The 19,410-nt window shown below is 44.3% G+C and overlaps 1 protein-coding gene across 1 annotated transcript in view; it reads right to left on the bottom strand.

The window, feature by feature from the left end:
- Positions 1–19,410, bottom strand: part of Fyb2 (FYN binding protein 2) — a 100,985-nt gene that overhangs the window by 41,294 nt on the left and 40,281 nt on the right. Inside the window, exon 4 of the mRNA XM_051171387.1 lies at positions 18,937–18,970. Coding sequence (XP_051027344.1) covers positions 18,937–18,970 — 34 coding nt within the window. The remainder of the gene's footprint in view (positions 1–18,936; positions 18,971–19,410) is intronic.

Genomic DNA, 19,410 nt, shown 5'->3' with positions numbered 1-19,410 from the left:
AAGAGATGCCCAAAGAGAAGACTTTACATACTTAAGGACAAGAGAAAAGAGTTATAGAAATCACAATGACAATTCTTTTGTATGTGTGCACTTGTGTGTGTCTGAATATGGAAATGTTGGGCTGCGGTCCTCAGGTGCCATCTGTGTTGTTTTCTGAGACAGGGACTCTCTCTTGGCCCAGAACATAATGACTAGGCTAGGCTGGCTGGCAAGAGATTTGCTTGTCTTGAGAGCTCAAGGATGGATCAGCGTGCGTGGCTATCTTATAGGGTTCTTGGGGGTTGGCTTGGTCTCCATGCTTGCAAGGCAAGCACTCTGCTGACTGAGCCATCTTCCCAGCCCACAGATACAACTTGTGAGATCAGTAAAGAAAAGAAATGTGGGGTAAGATGGAAGGCTAGAAGCTGCCTCTGTGTGGCTTCGTTAAGGATACAAGTGAGTTTACAAAAGAACAAACTATGTCAAACAGAAGAGTGTTGGAAATTCCCCAAAGTGGTGACAAAATAGCTGGGAAAAAAAAAAAAAAAAAAAAAAAAAAACCAGAACAAAAAGACTGGCCAAAAAGAAGCCAAGTAGAACATGGCTTCCTGGTGGAGGAAGGGTACAAAAAGAAGGACAGTCCTCCCCTGCAGGACTTGCCACAGTTGCCAGATGCCTCAAATCTAGTTGTAGACTTTGGCCAGGCAGTAGTTCCTCTGGCAGGTAGGTTAGAGGAGAGAAGAATTGCATTGTCACTCTGGGTGAGTAGGAGGGCAGTGGCTGGGCGCCATCTTGAGAGACAGTCTATTGTTCAAAGCTGGGCTACCAGGCAGGAAAGATAGATGGCTTAGTGCTTAAGAACACTGGCTGTTCTTCCAGCAGATCTGGAACCCACATGTTGACTTATATGCATCTATAACTCCAGTTCTAGGGGCTACGATGCCCTCTTCTGGCCTGTATGGGAAGGAGGCATGCGTGTGGTTCACAAACACATATGCAGGGTAAACACTTGTTCATATGAAATTAAATAAAAAATAATAAATAAAACTGAGATATCCCGGATGCCTGAAAACAGGGAACAACCACAAGTGAGGGAGTGTGCATTTAACCTGGTAGAGTTTTACACATACATACATACATACATACATACATACATACATACATACATACACACACACACACACACACACACACACACACACACACACAGGGGGAGAGAAACAGAGAGAGAGAAAGAGAGAGAGAGAGAGAAGCAGCTAACTTTCATAGCTTTCATTTCTGTGCTTGTACTTTCTCCCACATCCCCAGTGTACTTGTGACACACTGATGCAGAACAGCAGCCACTCCAAAGACTCTGTCTGGGGAGACTCAAGAGGGTGGGAGTAGAGTGGTAGAGGGGCACACACCTTTAATCCTAGCACTCAGGATGCAAATGCAAGCAGATCTCTGAGTTCAAGACCAATCTGATCCACAGAAAAAGAGAGTTCCGGGACAGGCAGGGCTACATAGAGGAACCCTGTCTTGGAAATCCAAACTAGCAAACCAAAACAACAGGGAGAGCGTGTCCAAGTCACGGCTGTGAAGCCAGGTGTAGTCAGCAGAGGTCCCTGTGCACAAAGGAGGGAAACTCCTAAAGGAAACTCAGCTCTAGCAGCCTTGGCCAGCGCAGGCGCAACACCAATATAAACATGACCAAGCACACGAGCAGAGCACACTCCTTTCCCATGTTTGCACAGCAGGACCTTTAACCACTCCGCCCCCGCACAACAGGCTAAGAGAAAGTTTCAGAAACTAGAAACAAAGTAAAGTTACTAATTTTAAGAGACCAGTAGAATCTTCACACGAAAAACAATATGATCAAATAATAAAAGAAAAATGAGAGAGTTCAAATCTCACTTAGAAAGGTTCAAGCCAGCCCTGGTTGTGAATTCCTATAAAAATAAACTAATCTGTATTAAAAGTACCTCAAGACGAAAGAATTATTCCATGATCACACGGATGTCTTAACCTTGAGAATATAGCACTTTAATTAATCACAGTTTTAGTGGGGAAAAAAATCAGATTTTAATAAATGCAAAAAAAAAAAAAAGCATTTTGTGGAGTTAAATCTTCTTTAGCTGAATTGATCTCCAACAAATACTGTATTCAGTGACAAAGTGCAACAAATAGCTAATATCTGCCTAAATCCTATCAGGAGCTTCAGCAGTAGAAAAAGGGGTAGCCTACGAAAAACTGGACAGAATCATTACTGTCACCACTGAAAAGTCAGTATGACGAGCACATAACATTAATCCCTTAAACTCACAGTAACACGAAAAGGAGAAAGAGTTAGTTCACACTGTCAGATCAGCACAAATCCCAGCTTGAAAATGGCACCACATTTAGTTGGAAAACTAAGAAATAGTGAATCTTTATATTGTTTGAGAAAGACATGACACAACCAATATGGATAATAATATGTCAAAATCTTATAAAGCTGAACGTTGTTTAATTGATATTATTTTGTAATTCTATTCTTCGGTAAATAAATGGCTCTGAGAAACTCACTCGGACTTACCATATATATGAAATTTTAAAACAGACTGCTCCCAGTGAGGAGCCCATGAGCAGATGTGTGGTGCTCATTTGATAGATGACAACACGGCAGTCAAAATTCACAGACTAGACTTGGCTGCGTCTACTCAGAAAAATGCGTTTCTAAACAAGCAGCCACAGGAGGTAGAATAACCTGCCATTTAGACAACAATTTAAAGTTCCATTTTAACAAACAGGTGAATCTGTGGTTCCAACATAGCAAAGGGTACCTTGACACACAAATGGGCGTTGGCTCTGTAGGCGAGAAGTGCAACTGGGAAGTGAATTAATAGAGATACCGTCACATTAAGAGCGGAGAGACTAGAGAAGGAAGCACACACAAGCCCGCCCTGTACAGATGAGGGCTTCACGAAATATGAATGTTAATAATGCTTAGGAAACCAGAGCAACAGCAACACTCTTGTTTTTCCCATCTGTGTGCATATTCACAAGTCATAGGAAAGAAAAAAGTGGGCGTTTACCTTCTTGTTTCCTCTATCTAATATATGCACTTACTTTACCCCATTCAACAATTTGCATATTTTATTGTTTTCTATTATGTTTTTAGAGATCTTATTATTATTATTTTGTGTGTGTGTGTGTGTGTGTGTGTGTGTGTGTGTGTGTGTGTGTAGATGCATCTGTATATATCAGCCTGAGGAGGCCAGAAGATGATATCAGATCCTTTGGAGCTGGGATTACAGGTAATTGTTAGATGACTGAAAAGTGTGTGGTGGGCAGGACTTGAGTCCTCTAGAAGAGCAGCAAGTGGTCTTAACCTCTGAGCCATCTTTTTTCCCTCTGGCCCTTATTTGCATATTCTTTATAATATTTTTAAAGATACAGGACTAATTTTATCTTGCTGAAAAAGAAAGCATGAATTCTAGTTCTTTAGCAACTCTTTCTTTCCTATTTCTGTTTATCCCTCCTGCAGGAGATAACTGAGAGGAACTGTTAAATTAGAGGCTGTGCTGTGTATCTCACACGCTAAGGGCTTAACGACATCATCAGGTCCATGGGAAATTAGCCTTATGAATAAGAAACACTTTTCACAGGAATTGAAAGATGACATCTAATCAATTTCTTGCACAGCCTTTGTCGGAAATGAGTAAATATCTGATTTTAGATGATTATAAAGGATTTTAACTGCTTTTCTAAGAGGAGGGGGAAGAAGAGGAAAAGGAGGAAGAGGAGGCAGAGAAAGATGAAGAGGAGGCAGAGCAACAGCAATATCTTTTGAATCAGCTTACGAGGACTACTTTTTACAGGCCCATTAGAAAAGAGCTATTGTAGGTGGTACTTAAGCTCCCTTCCTTGCTGTCTACGAATGTTCTGTCTTTTCCCAGGACATTGGAGTTAGAGCCAACATCCATCTCCATTCCATACAGTATGGACCAATAGAAAGAACTTGGATAAATCAAGAATTACACGATCCAATGTATTTATCTCCTCATTTATGAAAAATGCATCCAGAGGGCTAGAGCAGCACAGCAGCCAGGCCAGGACTGTGGCTGCAGACAGAAGGAAACTGAGTTCTCTCTCTCCAAATGCCAGCTTTAATGCACTGGATGAACAGCATAAGCTTCCATTTTCCACTCTGTTAAATACCAAAAAGTGGAATCTACTTAACAAATATAGTAGGGATATTTAATGAAATATTTTCCCACTGTGTAATGGTGCCACAAAAGCACGCTAATAATATTACATTGGTAACATTATTATATTTTAGAGGGTGTTCTGAGGTGTCTTATAAAGTTCCTTTATTACAGATATAACATTAAATTCCATACTTTCCTATGGAGAACCTCAGAATTTGAATTCAGCATCATTAAACTTTAACGTTTCTTAGTGATACCTTGGTCATGATTAACTTTTCTCTGAGAAGCAACAGTAGCCTCTTACCTGCAAATGTGAATGTTAATAATGCTTAAGAAACCAGAATTTTCTGAAATTCTTTTTGGAACCTTGGAATCTTATCTTAAGCCAGGCATAGTGGTGCCCGTCAGTAATCCCAGCACTCGGGGAGGCAGAGGCAGACAGACCTCTGTAAGTTCGCGGCCAGCCTCGTCTACAAAGCAAGTCTAGGACAGCCAAGACTACACAGAGAAACCCTGACTCAGGGGGAAAATAAATCTTTAAGAAAGTAGTATCTCTGAAACATGGACAAGGGGCCTCTTGTTGTTGACTCTGTTGGCCTGTCTACTTCTGGGCCACTAATTCAGAATTCTTGGTATGACCTCTGTGTCTTTTAGAGAAGTCTGTCAGCCCCCATGCTCAGCTGTGCTCTCTGTAGAGTGGTTTCCATAGTTTCCTCAATGAACTATACTCAGACAGTAAAATTATTAATGACAATAATGACTACTATTTCTTGAGGATTCACCACGTATTAGATATCACACTTAGATCCATTTCTTGCTGCACGGTCTGAGGAAACATTCAGATTCTTAGAACCTTCACTTCATTACAATGGGGATTTTGTGTGGAAATAACTGTGTTACCAGATAGAAAAATAAATGAACGTTTTTATTTTTTCCTGAGCCACACATATAATTTGGCAGTATTTTTTTTTAAATGCCACTGAAAGAAGTCCCAGAAAAATCTAAAGAGTTGGCATTAATTGAAAAGGTTGAAACTTTAATATAGGATCCACATGTGTCCTCATATCTTTACTAAAAGGGTAGAATAGCCCACCAGCTTTTGGGTTGGACAGAACCTGAGCTCTAAAGACAGAAGGAATGGTACAAGCCAAGCTAGTGAGCGTCCCTGGGGCAGTCTACAGTCATGACAATAAGGCAGCACACAAGCATCTAACCTCACATTCATCTGAGGTCACAAGCTTGGGCGCAAATCCCTACTAATGACAATAGTTCATGCAAGGCCACCCTCCCCTTATCCCTTCACCCTGAGAAATCCTCTCTCAAGTTTAAAAATGACTACACTTTAAAAACTGACATTGAGGGCCACCGGCGAGATGTCTCAATGCGTAAAGAAGCTGTTGGCATTATCTTATGTGTAGAGGGAAAACGTTCCATAGATTATGAAAGGAAAACTCCCTTTGATAATATAATTCTGTAAATCTGGCACTATGACACTTGCTAAAGTGGAAGGGAGAACCCTCATAGGCCCTACCCTGAGACAAAGAATTGTAGGCACAAATGACTGATGAGAGAGGGGGAGACTCGTCTCTCACAGGGATGAACCCTGGTTGATTATCCCATATAAATGGTCATCATGAAATAGCAAACGCAGAAGCAACACTAAATGGACTCAGCAGTTGTATTTATACATTTATGCATATATGTAACAATAACAATTTAACAAAGAGGCCATGAATTTGAGAGGGAGTGAGACAGGGATGACTTGGCAAGAGTTGGAGGGGGGAAAAGGGTGGGGAGGGGCAAAAGGATGTAATTAAAATGGAAAGCAAACAAGACCCCTGGAGACCGATGAAACAATTATCCTGAGCCATACGGAGAGAATGGTATGTCTGCTCCACATGCAAACATCGAGAACCTCTGAGATCTTGTTCAGTTCGCTCATTTCCATTCAGCTTAGGACAAGGTGTTTCCCAGGCTGCTGTCACCAAATAGCCCTCTGACTTCATATACCAAGTAGATGAGGTCACAGGTACAAGGCATACCACCTGGCTCTTACTTTTGGCACGAACTGTACCCTGTAGGTTTTTAAATTGTATTTCTTTACATGTTTCCTAGTCTTACGTTCTCAGGAGCACCATGAGGCATTTTGCAGATGAGGATGCTGAGGCTTACACTGCTGTGACATAGAGGACCTGGGTCTGGAAACCAGGTTGCCTGACTGGTTCATCTGACTCTCCTGCTTTCTACAAGCCACTCTAGAAGCAAGGGGGGAGATCGGAGACTGAAATCAATGACGCTCTGGTTACAGACCAAGGGCGTATGGAGGACGCTTAGCTTATGAGGGACTTCGAATGATAGTTTTCAAAAAGTATGAGGTTGATCCAACTGTTAGACATGACAAGTCTTCTGTGGGCCATCTGCATGGGAGATACATGACAGGCAAGTCATCCTCATGCCTGCCATTGTCACCCATGAATTACGACTTAACCTGTCATTAGAAGGACCCAGTAGATTCAGCAGTGGTCTGTAAGTGGCCTTCTGAAAGCTCTTTCTCTTGTCCTTGTATGGCGCCAAAGCAGGTCCTCAGTAAAGCTATGGCAGCCTCAGCAGGGTGAAGCTGCGAGCCCTAGGCGAAAACTCAGTCTATATTTGCAGTTCACATTTCAATGTCTGCTCTGAGCTGTGTCACGATACCTAACCCCATATGTCTCAGAGGGAGGGAACCGAGGCCACCCCTCAGCTAGAGGCAGGCTTTAATGAGGAGTCAGGTTCTGGGCTGCCTATTGCCCGTAGTATCAGACCTCTGTGGAGACAAACCCTGCCAGAGACCGCCACTGCTTACACCCCGTGACTCTGCTTTTCAGAACCACAGATACTTATCTCACTGCTCACAACAACCCTACAAGGTAGGATGGGATTTGGCTATACCCCAACATGAGGAAGAAACGGAAGGGCCAGGGATATGAAAAATTTCCAACATCACATAGCTAATGCAAGAAGCCCAGACTAGCTAGGCCACAAGCTTCTCGGGAGTCTCCTGTCCCCACCTCCCATCTTACGAAGGAGCAGCAGGACTGTAGACACACACACTATTGCAGATGCCTTTATGTCGCTTCTAGAAGCCCAGACTCTGGTTTGTAGTTGCCAACTGCTTTATTGACGAAGCCATCAGCCTAGGAAAGAACTTTTTAACTGGGGCACGGTAGTCTGGGCAGGTGATCTCAGCACTCAGGAAACGGGTGGGGCGGGGGGGGGGTCTTAAGTACAAACCAGTTTATACAACAATGTCTCAGAAAAAGAAAATTTAGTCTGACTCCCTCTATTTATTTATAGTGAACTTATAAGGAGGTGAGATGCACACAGAAAACAAAAACAAAAACCAGAGAATGGCAAATATAGTCTGGATGCTTGAGTCTCATCTTAAGAACAGGAGAGTTTACTAATCAACCAACACCACTGGACAGCTATTACACACTGCACCCCCAGCCCACACATACCCCACTGCTACCCATTCTAGTTACGTCAGATCACCTACAGTTCCGGTCTATTTATTGCCTCTCTGCTTTTTAGACATGGGTCTCCTCTGCCTGCAGTATCACCAATGGCCTCTTCTCAAACTCCATTTTCTTTAAAGTATCATTCTCTCTGACCCTTCCATAAGCCACTCTCCACACAGAAGCTAGAAGGACCTAGAAACATAATGCAGACATGTTTTTAAGATTCTTTAAAGGCCTCCTAATTTCTTATTTTTAATGTTTTTTTAATTTATTATAATTTATTCACATTACATCCCAATTGGTATCCCCTAACTTTTATCTTCCCATTCTCACCCTTCCTCCCTTTTCCACACTGTTCCCCTCCCCTAGACCTCTGACTTGGGGGGTGCTCTTCCCCCAGAGTTTGATCATAGACTATGAGGTCTCATCAGGATAGCCTGCATCTCCTTCCTCTGTGTGCCTGCAAGGCTGACCAGCCAAGGGGCAGTGAGCAAATCTCAGGCACCAGAGATCATGTCAGAGGCAGTCCCTGTTCTCCCCTCTGCCCCCACCACTCCCGAACCAACACACATGGGAAATAAACTATCTGTCAGCTACATCTGAACAGGAGGCCTAGGTACTCTGCATGCATTGTTCTTGGTGTATCAGTTTGGGCAGGCCCCCTGGGTCCAGATCCTCTAAAGGCCTCCTAATTTCTGATAAAAAGTAACAATGGTAATGAAACGACCCCAGTGGACCAGAAGAGTGGTTCGCTTTGTAAAATGGTTGGAACACAGAGTTGAGGGCCTGAGTTCAGGTCACCGGCACTCACATAAAAAGCCAGATATGGTGGCAAAGGCCTGTAACTCCAGCACCGTGGAGGCAGAGACAGGAGGATTCCTGGGGCTTGCTAGGCAGCCAATCTAGCTGAGTCGTGAGCTCCAGGTTCACCGAGGCACAGTGTCTCAAAAACTAAGGTGGCAGTGGAAGAGAACGCATCCCTCATTGACGCCTGGGCTGCGTACACACATGCGCACATACGTCCAGCCTGAAGCTTCCACCTCACCTCATCCCTGGGCACATCTTCAGGGTGGGTGCTGGCCTCACCCCAGCTGCCAAGCTTTAAGCACGCAGCTCTGCTTTCTGCTTTGCCGCTAACCTCAAGTCTTTGACGGGCTGTCCCTGAACCCGGGATGGTCTCTGTATGGTCAACTGCTCTCCACACCAGAGCTTACCTTCTGGCTTCTCCAGGCACCTTTCCAGCAACCCCCTCCCCACCTGCACCTGCATAGCATCAAACTTGGCTAATCACCGGCATAATGCATACATGATTTTCTGACCTTTAAAGTGAGTTTATTTGATCTCTGTTACTATGGCATCATGGGACACCTTGTGTCACACTGAGGTCCCAGTACCTAATGTAGCAGTTGGCATGCTGACTACTAGCAGTTGACAACTGCACTCCCTTCTGGTGTTTGAAGCGCCAGAGACCCAGTAACGCTCATCAGAAAACCATGGGAACAGAACTGTTTCGGATTTCAGTGTTTCTCACGTGCTTTGAATATTTGCATACGTTTTATCGGTTGGGCATCCTAAATCTGATAATTCAAACTCAGAAATGCTCTGAGACCTGAAAGTTTTGGGGGTACTGCGTCAATGCTCAAAAAGACATTGCATCATTGCAGATGTTCCCAGATAGGGCAAGAATGATGCTGTGTAACTGTATTCTTCAGCCTGGCTCCTCCTGTCACACACTGTCCTAGAGTGTGGAGTATCACAAGGTGCCTGCACTCAGGAACCTTGTCATTTGAATGGCACAAGGAGCAACAGTGAGTTGTTAGGGACAGAACGCGTCCTTTCTTTCCATCCATGAACTCAGCACCTTGGATGAGGAACCTGAGCTAGAGGCTGGAAAGTTGATGTTGATGCATTTGACACTGCCTTGTAGTTCGTCACTACCGGCTTATTTGTCTTTCTTCCGACTGAGAAGAATATTCTGTATGAAGGCAGAGTCTAAACAATGGCTGGTACACACTTGGGTTTGATAATGATTGAGTTGCCTAATTAATAAAAATGAATCATGCACGATGAGCAGGGGCCAGCAGGAGATGATGTGGTAGGAGACCCTTCCACGCACAGGAGGAGGCTAGCGTTTCAGCATAGTTGCAGCAAGCCTGCTTGAAAAGTTGCCAAGAGGCTGCTCTGTAGCTTGAAAGGCAGCAGTCAAGGGAGAGAGGAATTAGGAGAGAAGCTTGGAGAAGCAGCAAGGGCCAGAGCATACGAAGGACCTCCTGGACTCTGGCAAAATATTTAGTTTTTTAAAGTTTGTATTCTAAATTCAAATGGATGACAAATGCTAATGGATGACTAATTTCATGGTGTATTCACAGAGCAACAAGTCCACAGAAAAAGAAGGAGGAGCATGTGTTCAATGAAAGCTAAAGAACAAGGACAATGCCTTGGCCGTCTACTTGGTGTTGGGCTCTAGACTGAGGAGGAGGAGGGGGAGGAGGTGTTGGGTTCTAGACTGAGGAAGAAGAGGAGAAAGGGGAAGAGGGGGAGGAGGAGGGGGAGGAGGAGGGGGAGGAGGAGGAGAGGAAGAAAAGTAGTAGGAGGAGGTGTTGAGCCCTAGACTGAGGAGGAAGAGGAGGAGGGGGAGGAGGGGGATGAAGAGGAGGGGGACGAGGAGGAGGGGCACGAAGAGAAGGAGGAAGAAGAGGAAAGGGAGGAGGGGGAGGAGGAGGGAAGAGGAGGAGGAGAAGGAAGAAGAGGAAGAAGAAGAGGAGGAGGAAGAGGAGGAAGAGGAGGAGGAGAAGGAAAGGCTTCTTGTGAGCCTCATTTTCACAGGGCCCCCAAGCAAAATTGTAGAGCTGAGCTCTGGCCATTTACAAGCTTGACCAATAGAAGGACATGACACCAGATAGACAAATCAGTGTAAGATATGAAAATGAAGTGTAGCACCATTTGCCAAAAGGTTAGTGGAAGGTTTGTCATTTAGTTCATTCAACCATTTTTCTTTTCATTCAGTTTATCTGACATCCACTGATCCATCATTTAGCCATTCTGTAATTTTTCTTCATATATCCCTGCAGGATAGGCACTGGGGTATAGAGTGGAAAGCCACAACGATCCTTTTATTCCTGGTTTGTAGTACAATATATTCCTCCAAAACCCTTTTTGTTGTAAAGTCTGAGAGAGTACAAGGCAATTAAAACCCTTAATAAAGTTCATATCCTGAGTGACCTCACACTTTGGAGCATGTCAAGAAACATCACCAGCCCTGATTTCTCACCTTTGAATCAAGACTAAATAATGCCTTCCTTACACAAGCCTAGCAGCTACAGCCAGCCAGGCATGTGGCCATATTGAAAAGCTAGCTTCCAACCAACCTTAAAGAATAGACATCTGTACAAAAATAGGCTTCAGCCTGCGGACTATTTTTTTTTTTAATTCTGGCATTTCCTAGTGTATAATCTGAATGCCATTGACAAAAGGTGAAGAGTGTGTGGCTCCAAACCCTTTTGTATCTTAGCTCTGTCCTGCCCTGCTCTTACAGGAAACGCTAAGGGGAGATTTTTGGAGTGGACCCTTAGTGTTCCTACTAGGCTCCCTTTGTCATGAAGAAGAGCCTCAGGGAACCTCTGCACCAGGCTCCAGAGTCACATTGACCAGCTGCATTGCCATCAACTGTTGACCTGACTCCAGAGGCCAGATAGCTACCAGGGTGACTAGGGCTGGGGGCTTTAATTAAACTAAGGGAATACAAATGTGAGCCATAAGACTTTGTGGCTGGAAAATAATAATAGAAGCTATATGTGATTTTTTTCCAAAGGAAGAATTTTGAAAACATGAAATAACGGAAACATTCTAGTGCATCTATTGGCTCCTGAAACCATTGCCCTTGTGAAGAGAAGGATACACAGTGGCCATAGAATGTCGCTTGATTAAAAGATGAGAAGATATTTTTGAAATGACTTAAAGTGAAGCCATCAGAGTATTCTGGATCTAAAACTCTATAGGATGCAAATTTCAAACAATTCCTTCTCCACATTTGTTTCTTCTGCCCCCAAGCACTTCAACTGAGCAGACTCCTTCTAGGTGTTCTGTACCCCCAAATATCGGGACAGGACGTCGGGCGCTTCCTTCACTGTCGTTCAGTCATTTTGATTTCCTGCAGTGCAACTTCTCAGGGAAGAAACTAAGTAATTAAAAAATGGCCTTGAGAGGTCTGTCACACTGACAAAGGCTCATTGACATGCTTTATGTTATTCTTGCTACAACACAGAAACAGTCCAGGCAGCTTCCAGAATAATCATTCTTGCCTTGAGCTGAGCATGGGCTATGTGCCAAGTGCTCATCTGTGTTCACAGCAACCATAAGGGAAACATGACTGGAAAATGACTGGTCGTCCTAGATGTCCCCACACCTAGGCTGTCCCTACCCCGCTCCTGACACCTGGGCCGGCAATTGCTAGTTCTTCTCCATTACAGGGCAAGTGATTTCTTTTATCTCTTTCTATCCGCTGGTCCAGGTATGCTATTTAGTCGCCCTCTCTGGCACACAGCTTTCTCACCTCTGTAAAAGGACAGTGATTACCTGGCATAGGAATGGGACCCAGAGCGAAGTGCTGGAAATACTCCTCGAGGGCTGCTGCTTTTACTGTTTTAATGAATTCTTGGGGCTATCTTCCTGTTTACTCTGCAAATTTATTATTTATACAACATTAATGGTGAACTTTACAAAATAAGTGTCATTTCATATCACTCCTTAGCTTGAAACTCTCCCATGGCTTTCCAGGATGTGTAGGGCAAATGTCAAATTTATCCCAACTGGTGAGATTCTCCTGCACTGTCTGTCCCCTTGCTCACTGGGCTGTAGCCAGCATCATTTCCTGTCTTTTTTTTTTTTTTTTAAACCTGTGGAGGGCCAGTGTCTTTTGGCACTCCAAGTCTTTGAGAACACTCCCTCTCCTGGAGTGTTTTTTCCCCTAGACTTTTCTAAGTGTGGACAAGGTTTTTACTAATGTGTTAAGTAAAGCGTCATCACTGATAGGCCATTCTAAACTTCCTTTGGTCCTCTCAGTTTCCCAGTTTTGTGCCAATGCTCTAAAGGCTTTCTCTATGGCTGTTTTGGGTACGGGCTGTGAATGCATTTGGTGGCTCTTAATGCTACTATTATCATTATCTTTTACCCCCTGACCTGATGTGAGGTCCCACTTCTAAGGGACCAGCCACTCCCTCTGCCAGGGCAGAGTGCCCTAGCGTGGAAAGCCATGCCAAGTTCTGCTAAGTCAGAAATCCCGTGCTTAGGCTGCATGCTGTGACCTTCCAGCTGCTGATCTCTGCTGGAGGAGGTCTTTGTGTTCCAGGCCATCCTTGGACTATTTACCCTTGAAAGAAGTAGGGAAGTCCCTACTGAGAGACACCTGGAGGGTTAAGGAAGTTCTTACAGAGAGCTATTCAGGCTATTGTGTTTTTCTCGCCTTGGGAGCTAGGGAGAGAGGGATCAGAATAGATCCTATTGACCTTACTATATAAAGTCTTACTCGTCTGCATTAAAGGGAATCTTGATCAGAAATTTCGTGACTTGATTCATTATTTCTCACGTCTCTATATTCTACTTTCAATCCCCACTCCCTCTTTCAGGTGAACCCTGATTCGATTTTTCCAGTGGGAAGGGACCCGACATCCTGCTAGCCTGCTAGCCCTTGAAGGCTCTGTGTTTCACTCAGCATGGGGTAGGCATACCAGAACAATCAGTACAAAGTATGTTCCAGAATACCAGGTACAAAGGAGACCAGCTACTTGCCTTGAAGTAAGTTGATACCCATAATTTAAAACCTTTTTATGAAGCAGGGACATAAAAAAAAGTTCTCTTAGCAGCTCAGGGGTTAAAAGGACATATTTCTCTTTCAGAAGACTGAGTCTGGTTCCCAGCACTCATGTCAGCAGCTAGTTCCGACTCCAGAGTGATTGACACTTCTATTTTTCAGAGGATACCTGCACACAGTGGCATGCACACACAGTGGCACACACACATGCATACGCACATGCACGCATGCACACACCTACACACACAAATAAAGATTCAAGTGAGGAAATGGTAGACTCCTAAGAACACACCTGCAGGCTCGTCAGCGCTCCCACAAGTGGGCATGCTCTCTACTTCTGGAATAAAGGGTCTTTTCCATTTGCTCTCATCTCAGTCAGACATTCCTCTGCAACTTTTCAATGCGAGCAAGCCATATTTATGGCTCATGAATAAAACATTAGCCAACCCTGCTAAGTACTGACGGTGACCTAAAGTTAACTGTTGCCCAGGGACCAACCTGCTTTGTTCACACAAACTCTGACTGCTGACTCAAGTCGGATGCCAGCCAGCTTGGTTTGCATGAAGGAGTGATGAGACAGCACATCCTCCAAAGAGCTCTATCCCTGGTGCGAGCTAATGAGATATTAATATTTCAGATACAACAAGGATGGTGAGGACAAGTGTGGAAGAAGTAGCTAAGACTCACTGGGCACCATCTGTGTACTGCTTGGTGTATACACCGGTCTCCACAACGCAATGAATGAAATACTACCATATGTCTGCTTGCAGTTGCGGACATCAAAGCTCTGACATGCTGCCACTTCTCCCAGGTGTGGAGGAGGGGCTTGACCTTATATTGCTCTGATTCTGGAAGTATACTTGTTGTATTATCCAGCGTGTGTTTCAGCATTAACACAGGGAAGAGGTACAGAAATGAAAGATGGCTACCTTTGATGGCGTTGAGTTCTTAGCAAGATGATTACACTGTGTTCTCCTACCACCACCAGGAGTCCAGAAAAAAAAAACCCCACAAAAACTTCATCTATAAAGATTGAAGACAAGAAGGATTTTCGCTTAGAGAAATCTGTCATTCTGTGCTTTACGAGATATGCTGAGAAAGGGGGTTAAAGGTCTCATCTATTGTACACCAGAATCAAGTTCAGGTTGAAACTTTGGAGTATGGAGGCCATTTTCACCCAGTTTAATTAGAAAGACTTACGGGTGCTCAGTGTACAGAATTTACCGCAGAAATGTGCGTCAAGTGAGTTAAACCTGAGCTAACAAAGAATAAACTGGTATCGAGTACTCTAGGTACCGAGGTCCCCATTGATAGATGTTTGGACAATAGGGTTCTCACAATTTTTCTTCTCTTTTTAAGTGGAAAGACTTATAGTACTTATTTTATGGTGGAATTTATTAAAACAACAACAACAAACCTAATCTCCATCCTAAACTCTACCAAAAACCTAGGGAGATTTTAAAGGAGATGCCGAAACAAGCTTTGAAGACAGCCAGGAATCCACTAGACATAAATACTCAAAATCCCTGGAGGAGAAGGAGCAAAGTCACATGTCTTGGATGAATAAGGTTGGTCCATAGTGTTCAGAAAGAACCAACAACATCACCAGCATGACTAAAAGAATACATTATGTGCACGTCTCTTCTAGCAAGCCATGCGTTTCATTGACGATGCCAGACTTCACATGGGAGGTAACATTTTGATTCCTGAGCAAGAATTTTCAAATCCTTCAACTACATCCCTACTACAAAGGCTGCTCCTCTTCTTTTTTTTTTTTTTTTTTAGTAGATCAGGTTTCAGCCTCGGCTCTGCTCACAGATGTCTACTCTCAGAGAAGACTCTCTCGGTCTTCCGAGCTGTAAGTGTTCAGCACCTAGCTCCAGAGCTTCCCCGGCTCAATCAATCCAAGCAGGAAAATGAAAGCGAGGAATCACTAACTCAGCAATCGGGCGACTGAGGACGGACCCATTATGCCAATCAGCATCAGTAGCTCCCTGTAACCGGCATATGTCAGCCTCTTGAAGATTAATTGTTGGGATCCGTTGTCTGTATTAAGAGACCATTTATTCAGATTGATGTTTCATCTAGTGATCCTCAGCCTCTGCATGTGTATGTGGCCAGGTGGCTATCATTCTTGTGATCTTTCTGAGGCCAAGCTTTATTTTAAAAGCCCCTCTGGTATTTCTTCATAAGCATGGCAGGCCCTATCTCACATTATTCTCATCCTTGGGGGGTGTTACATAATAGCTAAGTAAGCTGCTCTCTAGATGCCAGGCACTACAATGAACACTCGTCTCATCTAACTGTTGCACAGGAACGGAAGCAGGTTTGCAGAGGTTAAGGCGTGCTCAGTATTGCAAACATTAAGTGGCAGTGCTGGGATTTAACACCCAGGCTCTCAGGAACATCATGTTCTATGGTCTGGCTATATCCGAAAATTTCCAGGTCCTTTTCCAGTTATGGTAAATCTATGCCTCAATCTAATATCTGCATCGAAGGCTAGTACTTGAACAAGGGAGATATTCTTCTCCAGCTAGCACCCGTTTCCATGGAAATTGTATATCTAAGGCTATTGGGCATCATGACAGTTATGTGTTCAAGATAACACATGACTTGTCATTGACAAGAAAAAAGTCCAAACTTCTTAGCATGGTATTTAATAAAAGCTGCCTGCCCCCTAGTATCTATGGGGGGTTGCTTTTAGAATCCTTTGCAAACAACAAACCCTGCAGATGCCCACACTGCCTTATAAAGCGCTTAGCATTTACATAGAGCCTAAATACCCCCTCCCCCACACTTACCTCACCCCTAGCTTATTAGCATGCCTAGTGTGGTACCAGTGCTGTGCAAATAGCTGTCACACCATATGCTCAGAGGACAAGACAAGAAAATGTCTTTATACGCTCAGCAGACAGAATCTTTTCCAGACTTTTTTCGCCCAAGGTTTACTTGAATCTATAAATCGGAACCCAGAGGTAGAGATCGCTGAGTGTATTTTATAATCTGAACGTAGCCATTATTTTTCTAGTCAAGATATATTTTGTCTGTTTATCCCTCTGTATTACTGCCTATATTCAACACATTTTTTTTTCTGTCTTGGTTTTCTTTGTAGTTAGTTTTTCTTTCTTTTCTTTCTTTCTTTTTGGAGATGGGGGGGGTCTCACTACGTAGCCCAGGCTGCCCCTGAACTTTTATCAATTCTCCTGCCCCAGCCCTTCTTTGACTTTGGATTACAAACATAGCTATCATACGGAATTGCATTCCCGCTTTGACTGTTCATCAGTCCATCCATCAACATGTTGGGGGGGGGCGGGGTGTGGTTGTTCCCAGAAGGAACACCCTGCTCATATCTCATAATCGTTCTAACAGTACCATGAAAGAGACTAAAAGCTAGACCTGCCCCTGCTTATTGTGTAGGCTATTTCGCAAATTAGTTCCTCTCTCATGCTGCCACCTGCGTACCCTGGTCCCTCTTATCTCCTTTGCCTCTCATTCTTCTCGTATGTGCTACATCATAATTCACATAGTCACTTAATTTACATCCTCAGCTCAGATGGGAGTTGCGTTCTAAAGCCAGTGTGACAGGGCAGGATTGCCGTCATATATCCTATAGGAAGATAATGCCACAGAGGGAAGTCTCTCAACAGGCCCCTCACAGCTCTCAGTGTGAAATGACTTGCTGTTGCTATGGATAAAGTGACAGAGAAAAAAAAAAAAAAAAAAAAAAATCTTCACTTAGTGCCAATATGCCCAGTACAGTTAACACGAATCCGACATGTTTCTGGAATAACAGCCATGAGACCAGACTGACCCCTGAGCACTGCAGAGACGCGCTGCCACCTCAGCTGTCACTCTGGGCCTGTGGTCACTGAGTGGTTAGTGTGAACCACGGCTTGAGCCATCCATGTTATGGTTTCTTTCACATAATTGCACATAGAACGCAGCGTCACTGGCCCACCTGGCACTCGGCTCTTTCAAGTGGACATTAGACTAGGAACTCCCTGAGCACAACCCAGCCAGAGCCCGCTTGAGCAGGGCTACCTCATCAATCCCTGGGTGTACAAGACGCTTCACAATGCTCCTGTCTGCTCTTCAGTCCCGTGTCTACACTGCCCACATTCGGATTCCAACCGACTCTCTGGTTCGTCAAACAAGACCGTGTGCTACACCTCCTGTTTCTTTCTTCCCTACAATTATACCAAGCAAACATTCCTCCTCAGCACTTGACTCAAGTGTTTGCTCTACACGGAGGGGCTGATTGGACTGACAACCCTATTTACCACCCTTCCTTCAATCGCCATCCTTTGACATGTGAATCTTGAATGCTTCTCCAGTCTGACTCTGGATTTGGCCAGTATGGTGCTTTGAGCAAGAGATCATCAGTCAAAGGGACCTGGGAAAGGCTGGGTAAGTGTGAATGTTCATGCGACTGTCTTGGTTATGTGCTGCCATGGAGACCATTTCTGTCTTGTGATGATGGTCAGTGCAACGTCTAGAGCAACTCTCGATCAGCCAGCTGCGGACATGTGAGCGACTCCAGCCGCCATCACTAATAGTCTGCAAATACATGAGCTCAGCTGGAGTCCATATTAGGTGTCCCCAAGGCCTCATGGTACTACAATTCTGCTTTCACTAAGTATTACTAATGTTGCAAAGGAGGAGTACTTCTCTAAAGACTTCCTGGTCCCTCCCGAGGAAAACTGGCTCCTCTCTCACTAGTGAAACCTCTGAATTATATGCTTCCTTTATAACAGACAGCATCCTTGGCCACTATGAGCATCTGATGCCTGCATCGCACTAGGCTCGTGTTTGCTAGCTTGCTTCTCCTCCTGAGACTGCCCTTGCTAAGACCATCTCTGTGAGGAGTGAGGCTTAGTCAAAACATCGGGACTGGAATCATGGCTCGGCAGCAAGGAGAGCATTTCTGAAGCCGGGCATCTGGGGCCGTAAAAGGAGTGCTGCAGCAGCAACTTTGCAGCCCCCAAGAGACACGCAAAAGAGCAAACCCACAAAAACCGGGCGGCTCAGGGCAGGCCACTTCAAAGGGCTCAAGAGATATCATTTGGCTAAGTAAATTAATGACTTGACCTTCCATAGCAAAATTCTCAGGAGAGGGGCACCAGAAACACAGCATCTTTTATCCCATTTCATTTCTGACTCCTAATACCATAGCTGCTCGGCGCATTCTTTAGCTTCTTATTTGATTTATAACTAAGAAGGCCAGTGTTTTAATGTACTAAGCCCACTTGTACAATTTAGAAGTACCAAGTACTTCAGAGGATAATGTTGGCAACTTAACACCAGCACAGAAGTTAGATGCATCTTACTTAATCTTTTATTTGAAAGCAGGAAGTTGCTGCTTGCTTTGTAAGTCCTTTCTTTCAGCAGCCTGTCTGGGGGATACGCATACGGGCTTGAGCAGGGCCATGAGTCCCCACAATGGGCTGTCCTCTCCCACAGGAGAGGAGCAGGTACTCACCCATCTGCAGGCAAGGGGCCTTCCTTCACAGTCACTGCAGAAGCAAGAGGCAGAAGGAAAAGGGCGTGTTGGTAGCAGGTAGGTTAAAGTGAATGATGCTCCCACCCTGGTACCCAGAGGACTGTCTGGCCCTAAACAGCAGCACATACCTACATTTTCTGGTGTTATTTATGGGCACTTTGACCTCTTTATGGACAGAAGTCCCTGTGTAGGTTTAATCTAATTGCTTGTTTTTACCACATGGCCTGGCATAGAGAGCATGTGTTCTAAATGACATTGAGATTTACTGAGCATGTGCAGTGTGCTAAGTATGGTCAAAAATACTTTCTCACAGTAATTCGCAAGATTAGAGGCACCAGGGTCTCTGATTCACAGGACAGGAAAAAGAGGCAAAGTCTCTGCTCAAACTGAAATGGCTGCTGGGAAGGAGCTGAGTGCCCTCCCACCCCCAAAGCCTGTTGTTGTATTACAACA

The sequence above is a fragment of the Acomys russatus genome, chromosome 29, assembly GCF_903995435.1.
Source record: "Acomys russatus chromosome 29, mAcoRus1.1, whole genome shotgun sequence".
NCBI classification, from domain to species: domain Eukaryota; kingdom Metazoa; phylum Chordata; class Mammalia; order Rodentia; family Muridae; genus Acomys; species Acomys russatus.
The sequence above is the reverse complement of the archived record's forward strand: the minus strand, read 5'-3'. Positions and strand labels throughout refer to the sequence as shown.